This window comes from Aythya fuligula, chromosome 5, assembly GCF_009819795.1.
Source record: "Aythya fuligula isolate bAytFul2 chromosome 5, bAytFul2.pri, whole genome shotgun sequence".
In the NCBI taxonomy this organism is placed as follows: Eukaryota; Metazoa; Chordata; class Aves; order Anseriformes; family Anatidae; genus Aythya; species Aythya fuligula.
Window position 1 is genome coordinate 40,529,150 of NC_045563.1, and position 11,676 is coordinate 40,540,825.

At 36.0% G+C, this 11,676-nt stretch overlaps 1 protein-coding gene across 4 annotated transcripts in view; it reads right to left on the reverse strand.

Annotated features, from left to right (window-relative positions):
* C5H15orf41 (chromosome 5 C15orf41 homolog) overlaps positions 1-11,676 on the reverse strand; it is a 128,271-nt gene that overhangs the window by 9,153 nt on the left and 107,442 nt on the right. The window contains exon 11 of one of the 4 annotated variants that reach the window (XM_032189348.1): positions 7,748-8,279. The exons of the other annotated variants lie outside the window; for them this stretch is intronic. Within the exon in view, the coding sequence (XP_032045239.1) occupies positions 8,258-8,279 (22 nt within the window). The 3' untranslated portion in view covers positions 7,748-8,257. Of the gene's footprint in view, positions 1-7,747; positions 8,280-11,676 lie in introns of those variants that run through there. 4 annotated transcript variants of the gene reach the window in all.

Genomic DNA, 11,676 nt, shown 5'->3' on the forward strand with positions numbered 1-11,676 from the left:
TCATTTAGTAGCAACGAGGAGAAAAAAGCCTTTGAGCATACCAAATGATTCTAACGCTGTAGTGATACTGTACGCGATACAGGCCAGGTTGTCTCATTTCATGAGGAAGACATGCTGTTTGAAGGAGGTTTAAGTTTAAAATGAAAAAGCAAGCTTATAATGTATGTAACTGGCTGTGGATTTTGCTCTTGCTCAGACAAATTGTAAACCCCCTAACTAGGTGTTTAACTTCCCCCCCCCCCCCCTCCCTTTCCGAAGTCTTTAGTTCTTATCATGAAAAACTTAGAGGCACAGGTTATAAAAACCTGTAGTTCTACCTATTCCAGGGAAACTATTGCTTTTTGAACTACATGGCCTTTTCTTTTAGCTGAAGTGAGATCAAGTTAATTAAGGTTTTAATTCTATGTTTTGCGCAGTAAAAATAGAAACAAACAATAAATACAGATGCTGTCTTCCTTTGGAATATAATAAACAGAGCAAGTAACACTTGTCTACACTAGTTGCATTACTTTACTTAAAAATCAATTATTGTAGGTAGCATTACAAAAATCCTGTTTCAGTCATTGTCTAGTTTTGACATGAGAAGTCGTGAGTACAAGGCAACCAAGGCACTCTAGCAGCACTTCATTGCAGGATCAGAGTGCCAGAAGTGCCAAAAGGGAGACAGACAGACTTATGACCCCATGGTATAGCAAGAAGAAAGACAAATCACAAAGGCTCATGGATTAGTTTAGGCTACCAAGGAACTGCAGCCTAATTTAGGCTTGATACAAAAGATTAAACTTAGTCTAAGGGCAGCAGACAGTGTCTCTCGAAGAATAAACTGAAGGATTTAAGTTAGATGCTGGAGATAGTAAAATATAGCTTGAATATAGTTACATGCTCAGTACTTTAGCTAGAACTTACGTCTGATCATGTTACTCTAAATAAGTTAGCCTTGCACTAATTCAGGAGTGTTCAGAGAATCTTTTGTACTGGTTTAATTACACTGATTTTGAGAGACCCATAGCTAAAGGAGTATAGATTTGTACATCGATAAACCTGGGATGCTGTCCTTTGTTCCTGGAAAGGAGTTTCACAGAGAGATGATGAACAGCCAGGAAGGTAAAAGTCAGCTAACCTGAATGTGCTCCTAACACACCTAAGTGTGTTTGGAGCACAAAGAGCCAAACGGTTGTTGTTCTTAAAATAAATAAATAAATAAATAATAAATCATATCTTCATATAAGAAAAACAAAACAAAACAAAAAAAACTAAGTAAACTAAGTAAAAAAAAAAAAAAGTAAAAAGTGAATCTGGCTTTAACTTGCCCTCCAGTTGAACCAGTTTTGAAACTAGAAAAGAAAAAATGACTTTTATTTATTTATTGAAGCGGCCTAGTAGGCTCACGCATATTCTACTTCACTTTAAGAGAAACTACTTTCTAGTAATGTCTTTTCTTCTGGAATGTCTGTGTGGGGTCTACTAGCTTCTAAGGCTTTGCCTAGACATGTGGCTGTTGGGAGTTGATTTTTTCACCATCAAAAAGCCTTGCATGTGGTTTTATGAAAAATGCATTTTCAACACACTGCTCGATACTGAGCAGAAACGTAAAACATCTTGCAGTTGTTTTTAAATAAATGTTCGCTTTATTTATTCTTACTCTATTTGTTATAAATGGGTTATATGCATCTCAGAACAATGTAAATAATTCTAATTCCAAGAGACTCTCTTAATGAAATGCTGGCATGTGAATTATTATTTCTAATATACATGCATCTAAGCAAATATTTTAACAAACTCAGCAAAGTACTTGTTAAATGAAAGCATAGCAGTCTACCTGGCTGGTGATTTTAATTATGACGGTCACATCTGAATGTACCTTTGAAGGACTGTATTCTGGTCTCTCACTTGTTAATGTCAAATCACTGTCAGTGCCAGCTGGAAATCTGACTTTGTTACTTTATTTTATTTTTAAAATATCAAGCAGATTAGGGCATTCTAACTTGCACTATGGAAATTACAATGATTTGGAAATAAATTATTACATTCTAAATCAATTTAATACAGTTCTTGAGAATCACAGTTGTGAGTAAAGTGGTTTTACTACTAGTACTAATAAACCCCATAGTTATAAACATTAAAATCTACAATATCGCTTACTTTTTAAGGGGTCAAGCTTTATTTTGGGTACTTGTAGAAGTCTTATATATGTCAGTGGAGGGAACTGGCTATTGGCAGAGTGAGGCTGGTAAGCAACAACTGCAGACCACATTTTCAAGTAAGGTCAATTGGCATCAGTCAGCCAACTTCCTTATGTCTAGACCAGTTTACTACTGCTGATGACACAGTATTATATATCTTGGCAAATGTTTAATAGCCACTGCTCAGAAACTGACTTTGATTAGCAAGAAATTTTCCATTTTAACAGCTACAGCAAGCCTAGTTCAGATTAATTTGTAACAAGCTATTTCTACTATTGTTCATTTATATAGAGGCTTAAATCAATTTAAGGTACTTGTGCATAAAAGAAGTGCATCCTTAAAAACTCTGAATGCAATTTAAAGATAACTTTTTTTATTACTCCTTTCACTTTTTAAATCCTCCACATTTCACTTTTGTTTGTGAACCAGTGGCACACTATGACTTAAATAAAACATGCCTTCAAGGTATCACACAGATACTTACTTCTGACTTCACCACATCCGGTCAAAACAAAGAAAAAAATTCCAATGCTTAGTAAAATCAAATAACTGAAAGATATTTTTTGCTTAAAAAATCTGGTCCTTAACTTGTAACCTCAGAAGGCAACAACATTTTTGTTCCCAAACTCCCTTAAGCTACTTGATATTGTCTACCTGTAGCAGTAGCTGTACAAAAACATATTTAGCTGGTGAACATATCTCAAGAAAAAGTTTAGCAAGTTCCCATCACATACTTTCAAAAATAATAGGGAACTTGTACGTGGCCCTAGCAAGCAATGTATCAAGTCCCACACAGAGAAGTCAGCAGCGTGTTATTTCTCAGGGATCCAGGCATCCAGTTTATGCTGCTTCAGGTAAAATTAAGCAAGTAAAACCTAATCTGCTTTAAGATTTGATGTTACGACAGTGGTTGGGTGAAATCTTATTTTTACTGAAGACAAGAAAAAATTTTAAGTCTGTTAATATTCTGTGAGACCTCAACTCCCAAGTAGGTTTTGACTCAAAAATGGAAATTTTTTGTGGGCTGAGAAAGGTAAGCATTTCCTTGAATGCCAGGTATTGATGTGATACTCAGTTGATGTGGAATGGTGGAGTTGTCAGGTGAAAAAAGGTAGACAGAAACTAGTATCAGGACTCTGTCTCTGTAGTCACACCTCTCTTGGATACAATTAAATTTTAATGAGCTTTTTTTATACCAGCTTACTCTGGTTTACACTAGAGTCTTTTTCTCTCTTCAGTGAGGCTGTTAAAGCATCAATCAAAGAGCAGCATTTCATCGGGCTTATAATATGATTTAATTGCTCTTGGCATTTGGAGAAATAAAACAAATCGAGTGATATTTATACGGAGATAAGAGACCATTTAAAATATTTTAGAATTTTGCATAGCACAACTTTTAAATGCGTATTAATAGAATGCACCAAAAACTGTGCAAGGCACTGTCATTAAAATATTATAAATACAATATAACTTTTAGCTACATAATACATTTTTAATAAACAACCTGTCGAAACACATTATCCACTTACACTTATTCATTCAGATCTGAGTACTGTTCTCCAGGCAAATAAAGGATTTTTATAATCCTCAATGACAACTTAGGGTTTTTTTAAATATAGTTCTCATGGAAATTAACTTTAAAAAGCTATGATTAAATAACATTAAGGTTACACTGATTTACAGGGATCAAGGCTTTCTAAGTGAAGAGCTTAAGGCAGCTCTTCATTAAGCCTTGACTGAACTCTGAATTTTTCAATTTTTGTTGGTTTATGTCCTAACTTCTTTGAAACATAATACTTTGTGTTTATTAGTCTTTGAGATGCTCATCTCTCTAAGTGGCTGTGTGTACTTAAGGTAGAACATCTTTTTTAGTCTCAGCATCTTTGAAATGGGTTAGATGCACACCAGTCAGTAAGGTTTTGTGATGTAAAGAGAGACTGTAAGGTACTCCTTATGCCTGTGTTGCAGGATTAGGCTGTTGTAGTGAAAATTACCGTGATATTCGTATCAGTGCTTTGGAAAGAAATTGTTAATCCTTGTAGTGCTTGACTGTTTGATGGAAATTATGGTCACAGTTGTCTCTAGCATTAATGGAGATCACTTGGGCGTGCATTTTGGAAAACAATGCATTTTAGCTGTCTGAGAAGTTAGTTCCAGTATCTATCTAAAAAGAAGTTAGAGATAATAGAGAATATTCCAGCTACCTTACTGGTAATTTGGAGATAGATAGGTCCAAATTTCCCTGGAATATAAGGATCTTGTATTGCTTACGGCACCCTGGATGATGGGCAAAGGAGTAAGCAAAAGAATCTCAACCAAAAAAAAATCTCAGTCTGAAATGCACAATAGGAAAAAAGTTTTTTACATTTTCTTCAGAAATTTGATAAATTCCCTTCTGATGGTGAGAGTCTGATATTCTATACCAACTAACTGTTCCCTCTTGTTTTACTCAAGCAGCAATACCTTTCCATCCTACAACATGCTATGCTACAACATGCTTAACTTCTAGTTAAGTGGTGCTACTTATATATACCAGTTTCAACATTGCAAAATTATTGCTATCCTTTGAAAGGGTGTGAAGAAAAAGATGTTCCATATATTGTCTTTGTAAGCATCACTTTCTGAGTAAACCCAGGCAAGAAATGGTGCTTTCTGAGGTACTTGCTTGTTACTGTTTCTCTGTGAAAACCTTATCCCTATTAGTTCCCTCTACAGAGACTGCTGATGTGAGGCTGCTATTGTTTGACTCTACATCTTTTAAGCTTTAGGTTGAGAGGAGTTACTGAGGTTATTTGAAACGTTTTGTTAAACTCAGAGCAGTCCTCTCAAAGGAATGCTTGGCTGCAAACTACCTCTTATCCTGGGTGACAGAAAACATGAGAAAAGCTTTTGAGTAGAGTTAGATTGAGGTCCAGGCAGCCATAAGTGCTGGTCAACTCATGTTGCCATTAGGTGATTAATAGTTGTTTATTTTTAGGGCTGGAAGTAACAGGCCATCCGAAGGCCAGTGCAAGATGATATCTGAATAATCTGTGAGTGCCTCCTAGTTTGCAGAAATCCTTTCTTTCTGTGCAGCTGTTTATCTGGTGACAGTGCTTGCCAGAGCGATAGGATATGCCAAAAGTGCATTTAAGAGGGGATGCAGGACTGCTCTCACAGTAATTTATTTTTGTTTAATAAGTACTGTAAAATGGAACCACGCTAATTGGAAAAGTTGTTCAGCAAATTTTGATCGCAAAAATGTTGATAAATAAATGCACTGTATACCTGTATTTACCATTTGCTCAGTATAAATCTTGGAACCAGCATTAAAGATACCTCAACATTTTGAATGAATTATTAGACAATTCTTTATCTCAGAATTCTTATACACAAATATACAATAAAACAAACAATGTAACAGATGAATTAACAAATGGAGGACAACTCATCTGTGCTTCCAACTTCCCAGATCAGAGAATTAGTCCAAGACTGGATAGTAAATCACACTGAGTATCTTCACACAATGCTGCTTAGCAGTTTAACTGCCAAACACATCATTGTGTGTAATTGACAGGCAGAAATATTTTATGTGTGATGCTGTACTTAAATTTACTGTCTCTGGAAGTGTAAGTCACCTATCTGTATTAAGCAGGGAACAGATGAAGAAGAAAATGCTACATTTGCTACCCGTTGTTGTGGCACCTCAACTCCAGCCAGAAGGAAAGCAAACACCTCCGCCGATGTGGAAAATAAAAATACTCTTTGCCTCCTTTGGAATCTGCTAGCAAATTTTAGTTGTGCCTGGCATTGACGCTCTTTGTTATGAATGTATCAGTTCTAATGCCCTGGGCCCTTCTGAGTTAATACGTTAAAACCAGTGTCTGTACAACCCAAGTTGGCCCTGCCTCATTTCACATTTAAAAATAACTTAATTTTTAGTTATTTGGAAAACATGCATCCTGAGATACGTAAATCTTTTGTAGCAACTTGTCACCTGCAAAATATCCAGTCTTTCTTTCAAAAAAAAAAAAATAAAAATAAAAATCCAAAGACTTCAGGACACCATCTGGGCTTTTTGTAGAATTATTACATTTGTTATTAACTCAAACTGGTGCATAACTGGGGATTATTTCCCACCTTTTCCAAAAGGAGCAGCTTTTTGCCTTCTTTTTCACTTAATATATATACGTACATATACATGCATACACACAGACTTTTTATGTATCTATCAGCCAATCACAGCTCTACTGTGAAACCTTATCACCTTCTGAAAAAAAAATCACAATGCTATCTAGATTTATTTACAAGTTATTTATTCTTGCTTAGTATATACCAACCCTAGAAACAAGTTAATTTTAACTTTGCTTACTACACACTGAATCTTTTTGGCTCACCATTAAAATAAGAAATACTGCTTGCAGGAAAACTATACAGACATACAGTGCCTTATAAGGGAGAATAGAAGAAGGAAGATTCAGAGGAAAATACTATCACTTGTTCAGGTTTAGAAGAAATACCAGATTTGTCAAGATAACAGTGATATATTACTACCAATGTCTGATGAGAATTGAGCCAGAAGTCTGCAACATGATAAAATGAGTATGAACATGAGTGTGAACACCTTCCCTCATATAATTATAAGAATGCATTGAAAATAGTGGAAAAGAAGTTGGACTCTGTATTCCCATGTTTTATTTATCTTTGCCATGCAATTGCTAGATTGATCTTGTGTCAAGTCACTTACTCCATATATGGCATTTGTGTGTTAGCTCTTCCCAAAGATGGTGTGAATGTTATTGTCCCAATAGCCACAAGGTCATCGTGTTAAATATGGGAAAATCCTTTCAGACAAGTTCAAAACAAACTCAGAGTGACTACATTCCCTCTCCATGTCCCCCCCCAAAGGTCAGGATAATGTACACACCTGTGCTGTTCAATTGGATGACACCATAAAAACCACAGTATTGAAAATGGAGTCTAATGTCATCAGTGGGTAAGTTATAAATAAAACTCATGCAAAATGTTGCAATATTAACTTTATGTATAATACAAGGATTTGTCTTGCTTATTGCTGGTTTAGGTGTCTGGTAACCATCACTGTTAAATATTTTTAACATTTTAATAAAGCACGCAAAAAATCCATTAAGCACTGAAAACTTCTAGTTTTCAATAATCTTTTCACTGTAACTATTTTTCTTACCCTTTTTTACTTTACAGGAAGTGTATTTTATAAGGGAAAAATTGTTGGTTGGCAGTCTTTTAAGGGCATCAAAGGTTGCACTAGCATTCCCTTTAAATGAAATAAATAGAAAAAGTATGAATGATTGAGTCCTGTTCAGTCCTGCTCCTCCTGCTCCCCCTCTTAAGACAAAAGCAAAACTAATAGAAAAGAAAAGCAACAACAAGAAGAAAAATCATGAAATACAGTTTTTCCCTCCCAAGTAAACTAAGATTGCAAGTAAGCAGCTTGAAACATCAAGAACAACCGAACATCAACCAGTGTTCTCATTCACTCTGAGCCGTGGCTAATTTTCAGCACACCACAGTTACCTTTTTTTTTTTTTTTTTTTTTTTTTTTAATTTTATGTTCTTACATTGCTGAAAAGCTCAGAGCAAGTATATTAAATGATTAGTATCTGTTGTGGTTAGATGCCTTTCCCTCCCCTTTATCAGCCAAAATTTTGAGCAATTCTTTTGTTCTATGTTTACTTCTTAAACTGCTTATTTTCTGTTCTCTCTGTGCATGTGATTGTGATGCCAAAACATTCAAAACATAATGGAGGATAGAGGTTAAAAATGGTTCCTAAATTCCGTAGTTGCTGTTTTCTTGCAGTACCCTCCTGAGAAAGCTGTCTTTCACACACATCCATTTGTCATGAACAGCCACAAAGCAGCGTTAGGGAGAGGTGCTGACATAAGGCTTCCAGCTGGTCCAACCTGAGCACACTGTGTATGCTGAAGATGGGAATGACACCTCTTCCTTGAACTGAGTAATGGAAGCCCAATATAGGCCATGAAAGACACTTAAGATATTTTTCCTGTCTGTCCCCTCAGTTTATAGTGGTCTTGCAAAAGAGGGAGTTTCCGTCTGGTTAAGCTAGCTGTAGTTTTAACCTATAAATAAATAAATAAATAAATAGAAAAATAAATGAGTAGGGAGAATAAATACAGGGAGAACAACTGGATCATCTAATTAAATTAGACAGTCAGTGAGCATTTAGGCAATTTCAACTGCACGTTTCCTTCTACTTCTAGGATCTCTCCATACCAAACCCTGACTTCTACTAGAGGTCTGAAAAATCTCTCAGTGTGCCTTTGAGGCACGATGTTTTTTATAAATTGGTACTTCTACACTTGAGATAACTTTTGTACAAAGTTTTAAATAAGTGAATTGACTTAGAGGTAGGCCTGTGCACAACAGACCAGAACACCTTAGGTAGATACTACATATTCCTATAAGCCAATACAACACACTCAGCAAGCCTGACATCGCCTTCCTGAAAAATCAGATGAATCTACAGTGGGATTCGGAGCTTCTCAGCACCAAGTCTGTGCTACCTGAAATTTCTCTAATGACAAAGCTCTCTCCATTAGGCTACTAGATGCACGCTAACTTGAAATGATGTGGTAATATTACTATTATGGTACTATTACAGTTACAAAACACAGCTACTCAGTCAAAAAAAAAACAAACAAACAAACCAAAAAACAAACAGCTGCCCCTATTACTCCTTCATCCCCCATAAAAGCACCACTAGGAAGCATCTGACAGCATGATGTATAAATGGACACAGACATACACATTTTTTTCCTCAAGCCTCTCTTTCCTTCCCTGGTTGAGGAAAATTTGGGCTCCTCACACAGGTACCATATTTTTGCCAAGGGTAAATAGGACTTCCACTTAGAGACCTGTGTATATCTCTCCCTCTCCACAACTGCTAAATCCACATTAACATTTTTAAAAGCTATTTCTAAAGCCATACCAATAGATTAAGCATTATTTATAGTGAAGTTCAAAGAGAAGAGCGAGTAGAGCTTTGCCTGTCCTACCTGATTTCACTATGGCAACTGCAGAATAATGGTAAATTCAGGAGATGAAGACAGCTATAATTCCAGTTGAACCAGCAAAAATAAGAATTAAAAAAATCATATTTAATTTCTTGATTACCTATAGGCACTTTGAAACCATTCTTTAATTAAAAAGTCAGACCACAAATGGAATGATAGAAATGGTATAGGACAGTACAAAACAGCTTCTATTTGCTTAAGTCATGTTTCCACTTTAATGTACTTATTTGCTCTCATTTGCTTAATGCTGTCAGTGTTTAGTACTGTGCAAATTTATGGAAATCTGACTTTAAAGAGCTTTGTGGTACTGAGTGATTTTTTTTCTTTTAATATATACGTACACTGAAGTGACTTGACTTTCTGGAATAAATGAAATAACTGAGTGGATTGTAACACTTTCTTGTGCTGTACTGTGAGGTAACATAGGTAACGTATAAAACAAGCCGATTGGTTTTACCTCAATTTACTTTGCACAAGAGTCTGTCCTTGCCTATAAATAAGGATGGATAATACCTGATAGATTTGCAAACTTTTTCTGAGGGCATTTAAGGACAATTGTGCATTTGCACAGTACCTTGGCTTACACACTGCAGGAGTTGTGAGATTACATAATATTTACATTAGAGGAAGACAAACCGTATTTCACTTTTTAGAAAACCAAACCAAACCAAAGCGGATACCATATTTGGATTGTTACTGTGTAAATACATAATAAACAAAACTTAATAAAACAGCAGATGTGGTGACAGTAGAGGAAAACGTTTGACTTGCTGCTCTCAATATGTCTGGCAGCCGTGACCAATCACAGGACGTTAGTTGTTTTAAATAGGAAAGATCCAGAAACCAAAGCAAACATTTTTAGCCAGTGTTCACATTAGCTACATTTTTTGCCAGTAGTAATTCTGTAATAATTCTGACCTTTGTACGTGATCTGCACTATAACAGTAACATGCTAGAAATACTGCTGCAGTACTTTTCAAACCTACAGATATACAGACCACAATAAAGAAATGATATTTCCCTTTGCATTCCTGCAGGAAAAAGGAATCAATCTGTGTAACAGTTGATCAGTAGTAATGCAAAGTGATGCAGCTATGGAAAAATAATCCTATGAAGTGCTGGGAGAGATATTTTCAGTAAAATTCTAGAAGCATTGCATCTGCTTAAAGACTTGCTTAGCACTCATCTGGAATCTGCAGTCAGGGAAAAGAAAGATGACCCATAACTGCCAGATACAGAGCATGGCTACTGCAATGTCCAGGGAAACAAACAGTTGGTCACAGGAAAGGCAACGTGAATTCAGCCTTTGCAGAGAAGTGGTGTAATTATTCTCTACCAGCACATCTAGGGGGTCAATGCTCTGGGTCTAGAACAACTTCCGAGGTAGGGCAGTGGGACTTAAATGCTTCAAATGCTTTAAAAACCAATCTCAGTATGTTTAATAAATGGATTACAAGACATGGTGTTTATGATAGCCGGGGCCTAGATCATGAGAAAATCTTACACACTCCTAAATGTAGTACATGAATGTAATAAACAAAGTATTTTCCCAAGCAACTATAAATGGTATCACCACTGCTGATAAAATTAAACACAGACCAAAATATTTTCTCCGTACCTGAGGAACAAAGATGAATGCCTGTATAAAATGACACTCATTTATAAAACGGGATACCAGAAATGCCTTCAACATGTAGGAGGATAGGAGTTTTAAAAAACATAGGAGTAAAAGAAATCTCCTATTCAAATGAGCAGTATGAACCTGAACCTTTATTTAGTTGCTGTGAAATCCCAGCCCACAAACATAGCTTAATAATTTAGTCTTCATAAATAATAATGCACTGATTTTTATCAAAGGTAACATCTTGAACTTGCAAAGGTTCTCTAGACTTGTTAGATAAATGCATAAAGACAAACAAAATTTTTAAATTGAAGAAATGAATACTTTTTTAATTTCTCTTTTTGCTTTTACAACACATACGTAACCAAACTCAAGCACTTCTGTTTCAGTGTTACCTAGGTTACTCTTGTCTAATCCTCAGACCTAGAGCAAAGTGACAAAGTATACGTAGAAAGAAATGTAAACAACCACCAAAGCTCAGAAATCTCAGTAATAGCTACTTCACTGTCCCCTGTGCTAGTGTTCAAGGAAGCAGTGTTTTATTATCTGTAAGTAATACCCATACCACTCACACACACTGCTGCTTTTTTAAAGCCATTTCTGGATTCCTCTTACGGTTCTGGTGCTGTACACAGCTCATGAAAGGTTCCTGGGACCATGTGGACACCTCTTGCCCTGACCTGTCTGCAGAACTGTACTCCACATGGATACAGCCATTCACAAAGCATGAAGCAAATCTATAGGTAAGTGATGGCATCAAATTCTCAGTGGATAAATTTTACCTGTAGAACAAGCTCCTGCCAGAGGTAAGTGTGACAGGTG